The sequence below is a fragment of the Heloderma suspectum genome, chromosome 3 (assembly GCF_057233095.1).
Source record: "Heloderma suspectum isolate Gila_16-S chromosome 3, 16-S_ref, whole genome shotgun sequence".
Classification (NCBI taxonomy): domain Eukaryota; kingdom Metazoa; phylum Chordata; class Lepidosauria; order Squamata; family Helodermatidae; genus Heloderma; species Heloderma suspectum.
Window position 1 is genome coordinate 32,781,295 of NC_139460.1, and position 19,275 is coordinate 32,800,569.

Sequence of the window (19,275 nt, forward strand, 5' to 3'; positions counted from 1 at the left end):
TCCAGATGTAGTTGAACTGCAATTCCCATCAGTCCTAGCCAGCATAGCCAATCCTCAGGGATGATGGGAGTTTCAGTCCAACAACATCTGGAGGGCCACATATTCCCCATCACTGGAATAAGGAGATAGGGAGGGAAGGCTTGGGATGGAATAATCTGATAGAAGGCCTGAGTACCTATTATAGAGAACAACATTGTGTTCATCTTGGGGTGCACTCAAAGACAATAAATGTCCTTCAGAAACAATTGGAACTATCTTAAAGTCCATAGGAAATAATGGGAGCTGCAAATGACAATTGAAATTATTAGACTAACACCTTACAAAGAAAGGAAGTAGTGGACCCTGAGAGGAAAAGAATGAGTCATAGGGATAAAAATGAAATGGTTTGTATTGCTCTTCTGTTTTAGTAGTTACTAAATATTAAATTGACTGAATATTAATGCTGATGTGTGCTTCAATAGTTTTATTAAATAAACCATATTAGCTACATTAAAAGGGAGAAATAATGGGGAATAGCAATGATAGACCATGATAGGCCTGGGACCATAATTAGAGAGCCATGGGCACCTAGAACTGGAATGATAGCCCCTCAAACTAAAATGACAGGCCTAGGGCAGGAATGATGGTCCCTGGGACAGGAATGATAGGCCTGGGAGTAGAAGAATGACTGTCCCTGGGCACTGTTTCTGTGATCTATGAATGCAAGTAATTATATTAAGCTGATCAGAAATATTGGTCTTCACAATTTGTTTCTTACATCAGATACATTTAACTGTGTAGCACAGATGCCCATAAACAAATAACTTTCACCATCAAATTAATCTGTGTGGTTAACGATGGTGAGCAATACCTAAAAATACAAACACACATTCAAATTCACCCTACTCCCTGGCACATATTCCATGCATATTATTTAACCTTCCAGGATGGGATATTTTCCAAGTGTTAGTGAATTGCCCACCTGCTTGGTGGGAGATTCAGGACAGATAAAAGGAAGTACTTCTTCACACAGTGCATAGTTAAACTATGGAATTCTCTACCACAGGATGCACTGATGGCCACCAATTTGGATAGCTTTAAAAAGGGGGTGGACAAATTCCTGGAGGAAAAGGCTATCAACAGCTACTAGTCTTGATGGCTATGTGCTACCTCCAGTACCAGAGGCAGTGAACCTATGTACACCAGCTGCTGGGAAACATGGGCGGGAGGGTGCTGTTGCACTCATGCCCTACTTGTGGTTTTCCTGTGAGCAGCTGGTTGGCCACTGTGTGAACAGAATGCTGGACTAGATGGATCCTTGGTCTGATCCAGCATGGGTCTTATGTTCTAAAAATACAAACACACATTCAAATTCCCCCCACTCCCTGGTACATATTCTGTGCATATTATTTGACCTTCCAGGATGGGATTTCCCAAAGTGTTAGTGAAAACATTTTTAGTACCATGGCACCACGCACAAAAGTACTGGAATTGTTTAACACTAGCGTGAAGACCATTGGCAAAACGAAATACATTGGAAGTTTTATGGTGTGTAGTGACAGGAAGCAGCATGATACCACTTTCTGCTGCTGCAAGGCAACACCCTACAATATTCCAGTGAGCGGTTGCCTTTACACAAATCTTATGTACATATCAGCCATCTGTTTCTTTCTTTTTAAGGTACTGCTAGAGTGTTTTCTCCTGTATCTTCTGTTGTCATGCAAATAAGTTATTGGGGGCATTTTCTGGACGTAAACAGCAGACTGTTGTCTTTCCCTGTGCTTGTAATACTACCCAATTTAACTTCAGCTGACTTTTATGTAGTTCACCCACCCCATAAAATTAATGCTTAGCTATTTAAATATAAATGCTGCCTAGTTTCTCCGTATTTTGCTAATCACCGAAAGATGCTGATAACAGCTTGATTTTCTGTTCTTAGAAAGCATTGCATGTTTCTTCATGACAGCAGGCCACACTGCATTCCTATGTTCACATGTATTTTGCAGGTAAAATCAAGAGTTCTTACAGGTCAATATATGGCATTCCTGAACTTTTTGTGTATTTTATAGATGCAGGCATCTGTTGTCAAGTACACATGGTAACATTTGCAGTGTGCCAAATGAGGTTTACCTCCAAGTGCTGGGGGACTACAGAATGTTGTGGGAATATGAAAATGTACGGTATTAATATTACCAAGTTGAGTTTTGAGAAGAGGCAAGAAAGTAAACTTTTAACTATTCACAACAAAAATTAAGCAGCCTGGCCTTGTTTTGTAAACCACTCAGAGGGCTTGATTGAAGGAAGGTACAAACATGAATGGAAAAATACTGTCTTCAAAAAATCTTACATGTTGAGCTAATCACACTTGGAACCAGAAGATTATCAAATTGAAAATGGACCCCCAATATTTACACCAGTTCATAAGATAGTGACTAGGTAATATAAATAATCTATTTTGCTAAAAACCAGTATGTTTTAGTATGCATTCTGAGTAGATTCTATTCTATTTAGTTTACGTACACATATATGCACCCCTCCCTTTGTTTCCCCAAATGGTGCTTATGTACTATCACTGGATTCCAAGCAAAATTATCTATTCTGGAGTCAAATACCTTGACCATATATTATGGAATGACTTTTATTGTGCGTGCTTTGAGCTGCAAACCTGCAGTCCATAGTGCAATGTGCTTTTGAAGTTCCTTCACTTTAAAAGTGCTTTGATATGGACGATGGAAAGTTCATAAGCCCCAGACTCTCAGGCACACAACTAGTTGTGAGATGCTTTAGATCCCAGCCTGTGTGTGAGAAAGGATGGACTATGTAGGATATGGACTGCATAGGTTTTAGTAACCCACTCTTCACCAATACATCTTACATTTTCAAACCAGACAGACTTCAACATGGCAATGTAAGGTTCTGCTTCTGCAACCAAATAGAATTCATCAACTGAACTACCTCTACTTTACTGATTCTGCATAAGACTACCTTTTTAATTCTATGTTTCTTGTTTAGTCAACAGTGTCCTTATGAGGTCAGAATAACTTCCCTCCTCCCACTTCTTTTTTAATTACAAGTTATTATTTTATTTCTATACTGACCAATAGCTGAACTCTCTGGACAATTCACAACAATTGCACTCAGTTTGGGATCTAACAGCTTCTGTATAAATCCCCACCCCACAATATACATGTCCTGTCCCAACAGTTGTTTTAGTTGATAGCCACTATAAAAACACTTTTAAAGAGGGGGTAACTAGTGGATAATTTATGGCAGCCTTGTATAATACTATCTTGTATAAGTATTACCTGAAATCTTAGGGTTAAAAATAACCTTGCTAGTTTTGACAGATGGATGCGGTTCTTCCCTGACATTTCTGTACAGTTGTTTGAATTGTACATACCCAGCTTATTGAGTGTACTGGTTATCCACGAGCACAATTCCTTGAGAAAAATAATATCTGAGTGGCCTAAGATACTGCATCTGAAGGTCTGAGACCAAATATTGAACCTAACTGCTCCAAAAAACATACAAATGGGTTGCTCCTCACTAAGTTACTCCCAGTCCTACTAAAACATATACTAATCTATCATAACTGTAGAGTTAGAAAAACAGCCTCTCCTCCCATACTTTGGCAGTAGTCAGGCTGCTATCACAAGAAGCAGAAAGAAAAATATATAAGATATATTTAACAAAACCAGTAAAATTAGAAGTGGAACAAAAATGCAATTAAATAGCAAAACAATTTGTACAGCAAGATTTCCCAAGAAAAATTGATATCCCATACACACCCATGACTCCTTCATTCTTCGTTATGTTTTAAAGTATGGAACCAAATATTAAAATTAACATCAAGGGGGAAAGTTTAAAATCAGTTTTGCTCTTTTTCAGTTAAACTAGTACTCCCTTTAAAAAAAAAAACAACGATCTGGGCTTCTAAACATGATCTGGTTATCTTAAAGAACGTAGATTAATATATTTCAGTTAAAATAAGAGACAGGTATCTATTATAACTTGCTTTCCTGAGGCAGTTATGTTTTGTTTGGTTTTTTAATACATGTGTTTTATCAAAATATTTGCAAGATAATTCAGTTTCAACAGCCGTAAAGTCACAAAAGTGCATAAAAGCCTGAAGGCAGTCCAAGAGTACTTCAGCAGAACAGTCTTTCATAAAGATGGTAGAAGAGTATAAGCATTCACTGCAGTAGTGCTGATCTTGTGAGAAGAGGTCTTCCTAAGATGTTTCTGGTAAATACAGCCATAGTTCAAAGGTTGCAAAATGCAGTTTGGAAGTAGTGGACCACATAAAGAATGAACAGCAGACACAACAATACCTAAAATAGAGCAGGCATGACAAACATAACTAGTGACCACTGGAGACCTCCCCCCCCCCCCAATAATTTGCAATGGTGATTTTGAGTCACTATGCAACTTTCTAGCAGGGCTGCTGAAAGAATCAGATACATAAAAACCTTTCTACCATAGTCTTGCTTGCAGTAACCAGACCCTCCTTCAGCATAGACACAAGGCATGTAAGCCTGCTATTTAATCTCACTTTTTGGTAAAAGGCATTGCAGTGCATTTTAGAGTTGAAGACAGAAGTCCAGAGAGAGTCAAATATTTGTGTAGAAACAAGCATTAGGTGTTATGAGGAAAGAGTTGAAATCCATACTTAAAAACACTTTTGCAATAGAATATTTGAATAGTCACCCAGCAAAAAAAACCCCAAAAACAGTTCAACTAAAATACTGATCTATATACATTGAAGCACCAAGATTATGGTGCTATATTTATGGGCAAGCTTCAAATGCAATACACAATGCCACTATGCTGCTTTCTAAAAACCCACTATCATTAAATCAAAGCTCTGGTGCTTCATTATCCAGCCAGGATTAAAATCTGAATTAAAGATGAATGAAATTTCCTCTTTTCCCCACACTACTGCTTAACGACTTTTGTTATGTTTTTAGTTTAAGATTTTGTTGTTGTTGTTGTCCGAGCTGTTTCAGGTGTATCAGATTCTTATTCTTAAAATAAAAACAAAACAAGAGCAAACTAAGAACCTGTGGCTAGTAGTACATGAGGACAACACAAATGTATATCAACCTATACTAAAATAAGCATGAAGGCTTTGTATCCCCCCACCCTTCCAAATTATTCAAGTGTATTCCAGACGTCATTGTTAATAATATTTTGGATGAGCTACTGCTTTAAACCTTTTCAGCTGCTCACAGAGACTATAGAGAATTCATTCTTGTTCTAGATAAAACCAACAGCACTCATTCTTAAACTACTAAAATAAAGATACAGTCAAGGTATTAAGCAAGAAACAGTAGAATGAGCAGAAGGGAAAGAGGAGTGACTGGTAAACTCAAGGGTCTCTAGCTGATAGTGTCTAACTTTGAAACCAATTGAGCATTTCTGACACACACTGGTATCATTCAGCCAAACAAGGTTTAGGTACCCAAACTAGCAGAATGGAAAACCAATCATATTTGAGTTCCAGTAATTCGTTGTCAAAGTTGAGTATGCTTTCTAGCTCCTAAAACTGGCTTTGTCTGATACAGGATATCAAAATAATATCTGAGGTGGTAGGAAGGTAAGTGTACTTTGCAATGTTAATTGCATTCTGGTTGTCTCTCCTCCGGATACAGAATGATCATTTTACTATATTACAAAGAGTAAGATGGCTCAGGTTTTACTTGCATTCTAGTAGCACACAGATGCAAAAAGCTGGGCAATTGCAAAGTTGGCTTCAGAATTTACTACATGTAGGACAGAAACAACTGGAAAACCATTTTCAGGCTTCAGAGCAAGTGAGTTTAGAACATGGGCAAAACACAAAAACTATTTACTAATGCATCATCCCCAGTATTCTGGCTTGTCAGGTAACTATAGTACATAGCCTATGGCTTCCTAATGTTATCTTCCTCTCTATTATTGGACTGTCCATCTACTGGATTTGGGAACAGTTTCAGCACTGCTGCTCTATTTTTGTTGTTGTTCAGAGCAGGCTGAGACCTGAAAGATTTTCAGGTTCCACAATAGCCTTTTGTGGTTATGTATAAAGTTATAACATTTACAGCACAATCATATACATTGGGCTTGAATTCAATGGGGCTTACTCCAAGGTAAGTGGATATAGAATTGCAGCCTCAATGAGGTGCATCTTACAGAAATTCAGGACCTTCAAGCCAATGGCATGAAAGCATATTGTGCTTCATGAAGTGATTTTGCATATTTGCAAAATTTTGCATATCAGGAGAATCCAAAAAGAATATACTTTAGAAGACTGATCGCAAAACATTTTAGTGAATTTCAGGTTACAGAGATGACCACACAAATCAACTGACCAATCTGACAAAATGCATACTTTCCTCCATTGCCTTATTCAGGAAGCAAGCGGGAAAATGCTGAGTTATCAACAATCTCCAGAGGGTTTTCTTTTGTTTCAACTGTGACATTCTTTTGCATATTATCAATTTCTGGCATGGAAGTGGTTTACAAAATGCAAATTATCCCAAATTAAATGTGATTATTGTTTTTGCCCTATTGCAAGGTTGGTGAACCTATAGTACTACTACACCCAATTTTAGTATTACTGTACTAATAGTACAACGTGGACTATTAATGTACAATATTTAGCACTGCTAAATACTTTTCTTGCTGTTTCCACTGCAATCAATTAGCTTTTAAATAGCAGATGTTATAATTAGCATTTTGAATTCTACGCACTTGACAATAATTCTTAATAGTTTGACAAGCATTCTCTCTAGTGAATGTGGTGTATGTAGGAAGATTAACCTTCTCTTTACTAAAGTTCATGAAGGGCAAAAGTGCTGCTGTTTGAATTTAGGATTTTTTCACTGTAAGGTATACTCACCTAAAATACTTCAGGTACTTCACTTCATCAATAATTTATAGTCTTATATTTTAATAGGAGCTATGACTTTAACAATTCTGTATTTAGATTTCAACTGACATTTTCAAATTTTTAGCTTTGTTATAAGGCAGCATTAAATATCCATCTATACTTTATATATTTGTTTTAGACACCAATTACTCTGCATGAACCAGAGGGAAGCTTGAATTAATATTCCTCACCTTTCTTCTGCAACAGCAGATTCTTTTCTATCCTGAAGACCTAAGACTTTTATCACCAAGAACCTATCAGTTCTATTGACTCCCATGATGAAATCAAGGTTAATTTCCCTGTGCTCATATGTCTAGATTGCCTTAGCCATCAAGGTATGTGATCAGATGTATATGCTTTGAAAGATCTAGCAATCAGTGGAGTGGAATCACAGCACTTTAGAAAGTTATCCCCCAAATGAATGTCGGTTTTCAAAAGCCTGAACTGTAACCTTGAACAGGGACGGCACACCTATCATTAGAACAGACACCCATGAAAGTTATTTACTGTATCAAAGCACCACATTTGATAAGCATGCTAGAATTATACAGTTGTGGCTTCCATAATAGAGCCACCAACAACCAATTTGTTAAAGTGTATGTCTTCTCTATAATTTTTCACTGTGTGCCAAAACTCAGTATTTTATGGTGATGTATCAATTTCTCAAAAATATCACATGGTATCGTGTGTTTTTATTGACTTTCATGGGCTTGCTTTGTGCCCCCACTAACAGAAGTACAAAGTATCCCAATTAAAGAGTGCTCCTTTTTCTAAAGACATGGCCATTGTTGAGCAATAAAGAGCTTTGCAGTGGGTGAAGGTGCACAGGCACCAAAAGAGGTTTCCAGAGCCACTGTATTATCTCAGAAATTGTTTAACTGCCTACAATCAGAAAGCTGAGATATATAATATGACATCTGGAAACATGTCGGATGGGGAAGGACAAGATAAAATGTTATTCATACTTTAAAAAAATACAAAAACAGGAAAGATAGCCTTAGAAATTACTAACAGTTACAAAATGTCAGGTAAAAACGTACTGGACAGTGTCCCTTTAACATAATATACATTTAAATTGAGGAAGTAAGTTTAAGATTACAAATAATCCTTGACAACTCTTAATTTTAAAAGCAATCCACCAAGCAATGTTGTGCACAAGTTCCATTTATTTTGCACTGACCTGCACAGAGGCCGGAACATATCCACCTGAAACAAATGGAGTTTGTACAGCAGCAGTGTTTGGCAGACTCTTCCCCAAACCAACCGGGAAGGTAGAATCCTTGGGCAAGATTCACTATTACCTTGCAGGTATTTTCCACTTTAAAAGGAATCTTGCAAACATGCTCACTTTCAATGCTTCTAGAGATAATAATTGTATCTCACATTTCCAGAAATTGGAGGTTCTGATTTCTGAGCTCATGGCTTGCTAAGAAGGAATTAAAGAAGTTTTGGACCCTTTAACACTCCACAATGCTAAAGATTTCTCAATTCCAGGTAGTGTGATTAAATTTTGAGATGAACACCTCAAGGATGGCACGGAATTGCAAACATGATGCTATGAAGAGGCAAGTGTTTTATACACCCCCATATAAAATGTAAAAACAACTACTTGGAGATATTCAATAGCACAAATCTTGCAGAGTATGAAGCACAAGGCCTTGGAGACAAATTATCCCCTTCCTTCATCCATAATCGTTCATTTTAAATCAGCAGCATATGCATTCGTGTTGGTTTAGTTTGGCTTGTAACTATTAGTAAATTCCCTGCTTCTATATTCTTGAGTTCCTGACACTTTGTTCCCATGGCAACCTCCTATTTGGTAGGTGCAGGATGAAAACCATACAGGTAACCTTAAATCTTTAAAGTGCCAACACATTGAACAAATGGGATCAGAGCAGCAGAAGACAGCACCGCAGATCTGATGATGGTGGCAAGACATCAGATCACAGTTCAGTATTCCAAATTTTGAAATCAGACATGCGTGGCCCTTGGCTAAAAGAGTTTTGACGCTCAAGATAGTCTAGCCATTGAAACTAATGCCCCAATGTTTTTAAAAAACAGTTTGTAGAAATCAATAATTTACACCTTTTGAAACATTATTGCTTCAGCAAACAGTTCAGTCTAGAAATACACTGCCATTGTGTATGACCTGGGTGTGAATCAACAGATATTGAAAGTAAAATTACACATGAACTTCTCTTTACACTCACACTGACATAATACTCTCAACACATGAAGGCTGCAAACAGATACACAGCAGCTTAATGCCAACATTCTAAACCAGTTCTGAAGACCCAAAGCTTGCCTTAGATTTTTCACCTAACTTACATCAGCTTCTTTAAAAAAATTGTTTTAAATTAAGGCAATGAAATGGCTACAGTTCCTAAAGTTCATTTCAGGGGAAACAAAAATATACACCTTTCTTCTTTCTGAACTTTAGGGCAGCAGCATATAATGTAGAAACTTGTATTACACAAACATGCAACGCCAGGTTGATGTAAAAAAAAACAACACCAAACTAAATCCAAGTTAAAAAATATCATTTGGTGGTCATCTTCTGCTTCTTCTTCTTCACTGGATTACACACACAGTTTTCAGAGAGAAAAAATAAAGCTTAGAATTGTTTTACAGTTCTGTATGTGTCTAAATCACACACTAAAATGGTTTATAGCAACAACAACAAAAATCTTTTAGGAGTTTGAATCGTCATTATTTGAGGCCATTTGGGACAAGGCACTGGTTCTTGTTTTTACTGTGCCCATATCTGTATGCACTTGTGGAATTCTTTTTAAGATTTCAGTTTTTCTGTTTATTCTGTACAACATAAAAAGGTATGACAGACTGTGGCTAACACATATTAGCAGAAGCTGATTTTAGAGTTGACATCTCCTATTCCACTGCACTATATCAAAACTTCCAGGCTCTCTAAAATCTTAGATGGCTGCGAAAAACCCAGAAACAGGCATTACGATTAAGTCAGCTTTCAGCATTTTTCAGTGCATTTTGCAGAAAGGGTCTAAGTTAGGCATACAGTTCTGGAATTTATTTTACACAGAGGAGACCACCGACATTTGACATAAAGTCTTCTAAACTTTTGAGGAAGGCCATCTTCTGCTTACGGTCCAGCGTAGGCGGAGTGCTGCTTGCAGTAAGTTTGTTGAAGGCATCTGCTAACCGCTGGTAAATTATTGGATCTTGTTGACTTGATAATAATGTTTCAACTAATTCGGAATATTCAGCCTGTAAAGAAAGTAATTGTTACACAACAGAACAAAATAATAATACTATTAATCCAAATTACATTTATTTGGTAACACTGCCCTCACCCCCACCCCCCAAAGGCAGTTGTGTTGGCCATATGAAAAATTCCAAAATCCATATAGTGTAATATCTTTATTAGGTCAACTCAAAGATCACAAAAATGTGCAAGCTTTTGAGATCTATAGATCTCTTCAACCAGCAAGACCATCTTGCTTGGTGAAGAGATCTGGAGATTTCAGAAGCTTGCACAATTTTTGTGATCTTTGAGTTGACCTAATAAAGGTATTACATATTTATACATTATCTCAGTAATACTTTTAACAGCTATTCGAGGTAGGTTAAAATTATCCCCAATACTGGAGATTTGGGATGGGGAGGTCCTCTAAGGCTGAGAGAGAGAGAGAGAGAGAGAGAGAGATGCTTATGTTATAAAGTACCCCTAACATTCTGCTATTTTTTAGAAAAGGTAGCCTGTATCTGGAAAGAGAAGCTCTATTCTGGTCTTGAAACAGGAGCAGCCGTTCTGTTATGAAAATTCAGAACAAGCACATCCCAGGAAGAAGTGTATTTTTTTTTTGACCTTTTGCAAGAAGCTTTTCTGGTGAGCCTATTGTTTGATTTCCTTTACCCTTCCCTGTTAACACCTGTTTTGTAGTTTTTAATATATGTATATGCAATTTCTGAGTACTGTGCTGTATCACTAACTTTTATATGCTTTTAACCTTCTCAGTTATAATGATTTCTGAATGTAGGATTCTAATTCCCCTGATGTATGATTTCAATTAACTTTAGTTCTTCTAAAGCAATAAACAAATAATTACTTCCAATGACTTTGTGGTTTCTGAGTTCCTTACCTTTTGGAGAGTCATATTTTCCTCTAAGACTGGAGTTCAATATCAAATTATCAGTCATATGTTTACATGTATGTAATGTGCATGCATTCATGTAATTAGGCACATATCATAACACTTGCCTCAGGCCACCAGTGAGTTCAATCCGAGAGTAAGAACTAACTTCTACATTCACAAGGGACTTTTCCGCTGCAGCCCCTCTGCCACTTCCCCAGACAACGGGGGACTTACTGCAGAGTGGCATTCCATGAGACATGAGGGACTGCTGCCGGAAGGGAAAATTGGCAGCCACTCTGCAGAGGCCTTTTGGGATCCCTGCCATCATTAGAATTTGCATAGAAACATTTATTGAATATTTTTGAAGAAAATAAAGTAGCACCTGTAAACTACTTCAGGTATCATCTTTATTTTTTGACATTTTGCAAGTGATTACATCTGCGAGCTCTTTAAAAGTGATAATAAGAATGAACTTAAAGTGTCATACCTGATGCAAACATACTAATGTGTAAAATGCTTCACCTGCTGCAGCTGTCATCTCTGTATTGTGCTTTTGCAGTACCAGCATATCAAAAACCATCTGAAATTACAAAAAAAATCACTTTAGAAACCTGGAAGACCTTTTATTTGGTGGTGGTAGGGAGTTTATGCTCCAATCTGAAAGAGAAATCTTGCATTGTAGAAGCCAGAAGTTTCAGAACTACGCAGGACTACCACTAAAGATGTACTTCAAAATCACACGTAGATCTGACTGGGAAAAGCAGATGTTTAATGCGGACTCAGGGAACTAGCTACTGGTTAGGTATTTATTCATTACTTCTATCCAAATTACTCCTATATAACATTGGATCCTATGATCAATTTCTTGTTCAGCTGTAGAAATGACTATAATAAATATCAAAAGATAATAATGCATATATATAGCACGTATCAAGTGGTCAGACTGTGACACGTGCACTCTCGATAATCCTTACAGCAACCTGCAGTGTCAGGATTATCACCATATTACAAGAAGATTTGTTGTGCGGAGGGGAGAAGTTGAGGCACAGAACTTAAGGCCACCCTACTTAGTTCATGATTACGAGATTTGAATTTGGGGACTTCCTGGCCAACAGCTCACTCTCTAAGCCACAATACTAAGCCAGGTCTCTGGCGGAAGAAGGATTCTACTCTTTTTCATGAAACACTATAGAGCTTCTCTTGCCAGATTCCTTGAGACCTAGTGACCAATACTGCTTATTTTATAGAAAACATTTGAAAAGCAAGCCTTGCTTTATGAAAGTTGGTATCTGACACGGTGTTAATCTAAACAGTCATTGGGTTGGTTCCAAAAGGTTCCCTCCCAACAGCAGAAAGCCCCTTCCAATCATGGAAGGGCTGTTTACAACCAAGTGGAAGAGCATTGCATGAAAAAAGTAACCCCACATCCAGAGGAGTTCCTCAGTTTGCACAAGCTCTTCTGTAAGACATTGTGCAAGCTCATTCTCAAGACCTTATTAAGGCTCACTAGAATTTATACTACACAGCCTGTATCCTCCTTATTCAGCATTTCTTATATTGTAAGGCATGCGCTCCTCTATGGCCCTTTGTGTCCCCCCAATGTCCCCTGCTATCAAATTTGCACCTTGTTTTAAAGCTGAATTGGCATGATTTGGCTGCTGCACCACCAAATTGCAGCAGCATGCCAGCAGCAAGAAAGTAGCCCCCAATGGATCTTGGAAGGGGGGGAATGGCCCCCAGAACCCTGGAGGCTGCTCACTCCTGAAACACTGAGGCGCTGCACTGCAAGAGGAGTTCCGCTAGTATAAGCATTCAGGGAACAGCGTTTCTCCTCCTGCTAATGGTTCTTTGGATCCAAGTAATTGTTAAACTGTCTTTCATTCAGAACGAGGACATGGGCTTAGGGTTCTTCAACATCATCTATTATTTATAAAAGCACCTATAGTACATTTGGATCTGCAGAGAAATAAGATGAAAATGGCCATACCTGCAAGCTAATAACCAATTTTCCCCCACAATGCATGCATGTTCGGAAAGGGGCCTTAACGGCCATATGCCCAAAGGCGCCACGCGATCAAGGATCGCAAGACCGAAATAAAACGATAAAACAGTTAAAGGCAGAAAACTAGAGAAAGAAAAGGGAAAGCCAGAAACAAACAATATAACCTTCTCCTCAGCCAACGCCTGAGAAGTCCCTTCGATCGAGTGCTACCACAATGGTGGTCGACAAAGAACTGAGGGATTGAGCGGGAACCCCGCTGGAGTATGCACAGTGGGATGGTGAGGGAGGGGTTCCTCCCAAAATTCCTCAGCTATTAAAGTTTCCCAGATTGAGGCTCCGTACAGGCGCAAAGCCCATATGTGTGATGCACAGCGACCACTAAGAAAGGGCCATACCTCAAGCTAATAACCAAGTGACGCTTTTGTCAGAGGTATAAAAGCAGGGTTGTAAAAAAATGAACACACAACTCATAAGACAGTAAGGTATGGAACTTTCTCTCGTACCTTAAGAAAGTGCCTTGTTGCCAAAAAGAGGGATGAGTCTGTCTCCTGTGCTTTTGCACACTGCTCTGCTAACGGCGTCAGAGCTTCTAAGCAGAGCTGGCAAACATCTGAACTCATTCTGATTAACCAAAGTCAAGGAATCATTTTTTTGCAGCTGGAAATAGTAGAGTTCCATCAGGAAAATATTAACCAACAGGCCTTATGACTTGCCATTTTGTTATATATTATTCTATGACAGGGGTGCAGAACTATGTTGGGGTGGTGGCCCAAGTTGCTCCCTACCAGGCCCTCTGTGGATCACCCCGCTGTGGGGATGGCCACGTCCACCAACACCTCCCCCTGCCCCCCAGGCCATTTTGCCTTTCTCTGTGCTGGGAGAGGCATGAGACTTGGCAAGCAGATACTGTGCAAAGGCACTTGGTTGGCACTTGGAAGAGGGGGTGCTCATCTCAGCGCTGGCAAGGCCCCAGCCTCCCCACTGTTATTTCCGATTTCATAGTGAAGAGAACAGTGGGGATTCCTCCAGGGGAGATCCAAGGAGGCTCAGCAGGCCAGATGCAGAACCTCTGCAAGCCCAATTAGGCCCACAGGCCAGAGATTCTACATCCCTGTTCTAAGGTAAGTTGTTGAAATGTGTTGCTTTTTCCTCTGTGAAATGTTTCCAGAAAAGGCCTTCTCTTCCATTTCTCTCCATTTTAATATCAGTGAGCATTAAAGAAAATAAAGGCAGAGTTTAGAGCCAAAACAGCTGCTGGCACTAACCACAGCAGACTGTGTCAAGTTTGGGAGGGAGGGCAGAATGTTAGATGTTGACATTGTTCCATGAAAACAGTCACTGCACATAAAAATGTAGCATGTTAGGAAAAGACTACACTAATTTGGTATATAAAGGTGGTGTTTTATATCAGGGAACTCACACACACAGACACATGTTAAACGGTCCAGTCCAGCAGTAGGTTTATTACAGAAGACAGCTGCTGCTGTAGGCTGGTTCTTATTGGTGAAGTGCTGAAAAAGCTGCAGTAGAGGAATAGCCACATCTACTGCAAGCTACTTGTAGACAAACTACTTCAAGCAACGCGTTTGAGGTGCCTGAAGAAGGAAAGATTACGTGAAAGATGAAGTGATAAGGAAGAACAGCGCATGCCAATGTGCAATGTAGCTTTGGTTATTTAGTAAGGAAATACAAGAAATAAAAGCAGGACCAGCTTTTCAGAAAATGGTAGTTCAAACAGAAACTGTAAAGTTTAATACAAAAGCACACCTGACTTAAGAGTAGGGATGTTGTGGGAGTCTGAGGAGGGGGTGGAGTCCGATAGACTCCCCCTGTCCGGCCTCCCGGACCCCACTCGCCGAGCCGTGGGGCGCTGACAGACCCAGCCACCGACCGCCCCGGAGCTCAGCGAGCAGTGCTGAGGACTTGTTCTGCCTCTGCCAGCTGTCAGGCACCCAAGTGCTCTAGCCCTGTCCTTCTCAGGGGGAGAACAGGGCTAGAGTGCTGGTGGGTGGGCCATGCTGGGACTCGTCCAGCCTCCGCTGGTTGTCAAGGAAGCCCTTGACAATTGGCAAAGGCAGGAGGGGCCTCAGCAGTGCCCTAGCAGTCTAGCCCTGTCATCCTCCCAAGGAGGACAGGGATAGAGCACTGGGGGGGGGGGGGGGCACCGTGCTGAAGACTCCAGCAGTCAGGCACTCGTATGCATAAAGCACAACAGCTTGACTGCTGGAGACGGAGTCCTTGGTGTGGAGAGAATGGGCAGCTCAGGCGGCTTGGCAGGCGCGGCGAGCGCAGAGGCTCGCCGAGCAGGTCCGGGCTGCCCAAACCGGGGTGGAAGGCGGGGGGGAGCTCGTTGAGCGATCCTGCATCCCAGACAGAGATGTGTCTGTCCATCTCTACTTAGGGGGCCTACAGCTATTATAAAATAATGTTTTCAAGGGGAAAAAAGGGAATACTTCATTCCTCCGTAACTACAAATGAGCACAGACAAGTTCACCACAAAGGATACGACGTCATACCTAATTCTAATGAATACATAAGGCTTTTAAACAAGTCATCTGGAAGTTGTGGAATTTTCTCAGGGAATATTTCACAAATAAATGTGATTAGTTTGTAGTACTGATTACATAGTGATGGAAACTGTAGAGGGGAAAAAGCAGAAAAGTTGGTTTTAATTTGGCCTCTTAAAATATATATTCATATATTCAAACATATATATTCTAGCAGCAAAAATGAAAACAAAAAACCAAACATGATACATCTGCCTTAATGTTCCGTGGATACATAGCCCTAAATTCTGGAGATTGATACCAAATTATTAATTAGAAATACCCATGTGATACAAGGTTTTTTCCTTCAAAACTATAGTTACCAAAATTACCAAATTATGGCAGGTGCAACTCAATTTGATCTGAAATTTAAAGATTTCTGAAAAACTAAAACCGAAGAATAAATGTATAATGCACAAATTATTGTAATGTGTTAAGATATTGTGTAGCTATGACAATTAAGCCTCTGGCTAAGATGCTCTAACATAGGCAGAGTGGTCTATGGTTGCCATTGGCTGGACTGGTCCCAGGACAAAGTTAAAGCAGCTTCTCCAACTGGGCACCCTCCAGATGTGTTGGCCTACAGCAATGCATTGGGCAAGCTAGCTAGGGATGATGAGAGTTGTAGTCCAACACATCTGAGGGGTGCTCAGTTGGGGAAGGCTGGTTTAGAGAAGAAGTGGGCAAAAGATAGATTAGGATCTACTGGTAGATCTCTGGGTGATTTGCAATAGATTTGCAAGGATTTCTGATGCCCAATTTTTGTAAGAACAGTAACAACAAAGTGACTCTCCTTTGCCTTAAATTATACTTCTGGAATGAAGAAAACTGTGGAGGAGGAATGTAACTGGGAGTGGATTTTTGTGTGGAAGGACTGTGACCTCTGTTCAGTTTTGGTACTCAAAACAAATTCCACAGCTAAGAATCCTTTAATTCTAGATGTATGTCTTTTGTACTTGGTGCCAGCTGGTGAATCATGAGGTTCTAAAAAGCAAAGTAGATCCGCAGGCTTGAAGTCTGCCCACCCCTGGTCTAGAGGAACAGGATACAACAGCCTTTCTCAAATCTGGTCCATGCATTGGTGGGAGACCGGCCAAGAATTCTAGGGCCCTGTTTGCTCATAAAGACAACTCATCGGTTTAAAAATTGATGCATTCCCATGCACAAGTGGGCCCACTTCCTGCAGCATGCCCTCCTCTTCCCCTTTTACCACACAACCCACAATTGGCTCTTTCCTAGGTTGTGGAGCGTGACGTGCAAGCCCAGACTGTTGGGTTCTTTAGGGGTAAACAACCCAGTGGTTAACTGAACAGCAAACCACAGGTTAACTGCTGGGTTGTTTAGCCTCTAAACAACCCAGTGGTCTAAGTTTGCATATCACACTCCACAACCTATGAAGGAACCGATCATGGGTTGTGCAGTTTTTAAACCAAATGGTTATTGTTACGAGTGAACCAGGTCAATGTATGCCAGCCTGAGTTCCATGATGGAAGAAATGGGTGGCAGTGGCGGGGGGGAGGGGGGAGATATAAACAAAACAAATAATTAAAATAAACTGCTCCGTTTCTAGAGAGAGAAGAGCAGAGATCAGGACTCTTGAGACACAGTTTATTTTAATGTTTTTAAAACTATTGCAAGTTTATAGCTATAGACTGGGTTGGGACTTGTCTATCATCACAGTAATGTTCTCAATAGGCATAAGTACAAGAAAATAAATTAAGGAGAACCTTGTAAGGGTCATAAATAGGGGAAACTTTCCAGGATTGGGTTGGTCTTCCCAGCCAGGCATAGAGGTGCAGGTGGTGGTAGAAAATGTATGCTTGTGTTTAATGGCATGGCGTATCTAGAGTCATGAGCTAAAAGTTTTGAGTGGACTTAAAAAATCATCTGCAAGGCTGCATTAAATTATACTTACTTTTAGCAAATCTTGGGACATTAAAGGCAGAATTAGATTCACCCCATATAAGACAACATCTGCCGCTGACACAGATCTGTTCGTGGCTTGCCCAGGTTCATGTCCCCTAAATACTTCATCTAAATGAAAAAATACAGCAGCACGTTTTACATTCGCCACATTTAAGACAAAACACATTCACTTCTCCAAAATCTCTTTCTGAACTCCAACCTTAGAAGAATTTGGTATATCCTTAATGAGCTCATATCCTGCTTAAATATTACTTCACTAAAGAAACTGGAATTCAGCAAAAGCATTCCAGCAAGATGATGTTGATCTTGACTCTGTGTACTGCAGCTGATCTCAACAATGTTTTCTTTTCAGAGGTACCAAGTAGCACAGTGAGAGGCATTACACACATACCAGTTCTGCATGTGTGCACAACTTGGCACATTTTTAAAAACCCACTTAACACAATGATGCAATGCATACACTGTATTAAGTCTTAGCTGGTATATATATCAGATTCGTCTTGGGACTCCAAAATGTACAAAAGGAATCTGAAACCCAGATAGGAAAGGAAGGAGGGTGACTCTAAAATGGAGAAGTGCCTAAAATTCCAGTTAGAAGACATTCAGCAGTCTACCATCATCACAGACTGATGCAACTCCCAGTATACCAATTTCATAACGTTTACATGTATTCCTGTGTCAAGGGATTCAGATTTTTAAACTGTCTGGGAGTAGACACTTTAGATTTCATTTAGGGCAACCACATGCTAATAATCTGGCTAGCAAACTACCCCGTGATAAAACAAATCCTCTCAGTTTAAAATACAGGAAGTACAAATCTGAATGATAACCTTACTAGTTTTTCCTTAAGTTCAGCACAATGGAGAGGAAATGTATCTCTAAGAAAACTCAGTTCAATGTATCTTACAACATTTACAGCACAATCCTATCTAGATAGGCGGCCACCTCCAAACTAGGAGGTGACCGCCTATCCGAAGTAGGGCAGGAGAAGCATGGAAGGGATCGTTCCCTCTGCGCTTCTCCTGCTCTGCTTTTTCTGCTAGACAGCCAATTGCAGCTGTCTAGCCGCAGGAGCACAGAGCGGGGAAGGAGGCTGCTGTACGACACACTGGATGTGTCGTACAGGCAGCTACAATCTCCCAGCCCCGGAATGCCCCCAGCCATGCCCCTTTCCAGCCCCTCTGCGTTCCTCTTGCGAGCACAGAGGATGGGACTGTTCCGCGCTGCCTCCAAGGCAGCGTGGAACTGGGGGGAGGTCAGTTTTATGGGAACCGACCTCGGAGCATGGGGTCCGAGGTCAGTTCCCAGAAAACAACATATCCTGTAGCCGTCTAGCAACTGTCCAGTGGCCATAGGATTGCTCCCTTAATTAGTCACTCACAGAGCTGTTCCACACTTACGCAGGTTCACCAAAATGTGAACATTCAAGAGGGAGCCACAGCAAATCCCAACTTTGGGATACAAGTGTTTTCAATACATTTGTTTACAAATTACATCCCCCACCTTCAAATTTATCAGAATTGCCAAGCTGGCTCCCAAATTACACAATATTAAAACATCAACATTATACCACAAAATATAAAAAGAAGCAAACAATATAAGAAGCAGGAGGGCAACTAAACATAAAACTCATAGTGGAACCCAGGAACAGCAGTAAAAAAAAGAAAAAAAGATTATAGTTCATTTCAAACATCAGCAAAACAAGATCATTTTAACACGGTGTCTAAAAGTTACAAGCTGGAGGTAGGTAAACATTCCTGTAGAGGGAGTTCCATAATCAAGGAACCATGAGAGAGAAGGCTC

The 19,275-nt window shown here is 40.0% G+C and overlaps 1 protein-coding gene across 7 annotated transcripts in view; it reads right to left on the reverse strand.

Annotated features, from left to right (window-relative positions):
• Positions 1 to 489: 489 nt before the first annotated feature.
• XPO4 (exportin 4) overlaps positions 490 to 19,275 on the reverse strand; it is an 86,422-nt gene continuing 67,636 nt past the window's right edge. For 5 of the 7 annotated variants that reach the window (XM_084842841.1, XM_084842842.1, XM_084842846.1 and 2 more), the window contains 5 exons: positions 17,462 to 17,580; positions 15,507 to 15,637; positions 13,504 to 13,621; positions 11,486 to 11,578; positions 490 to 10,129 (listed from right to left, as the gene is read on the reverse strand). In XM_084842841.1, the coding sequence (XP_084698967.1) occupies positions 9,932 to 10,129; positions 11,486 to 11,578; positions 13,504 to 13,621; positions 15,507 to 15,637; positions 17,462 to 17,580 (659 nt within the window). In that variant the 3' untranslated portion in view covers positions 490 to 9,931. Of the gene's footprint in view, positions 10,130 to 11,485; positions 11,579 to 13,503; positions 13,658 to 15,506; positions 15,638 to 17,461; positions 17,581 to 19,275 lie in introns of all 7 variants that reach the window. The other 2 variants (XR_014788998.1, XR_014788999.1) reach the window with 2 other exon arrangements.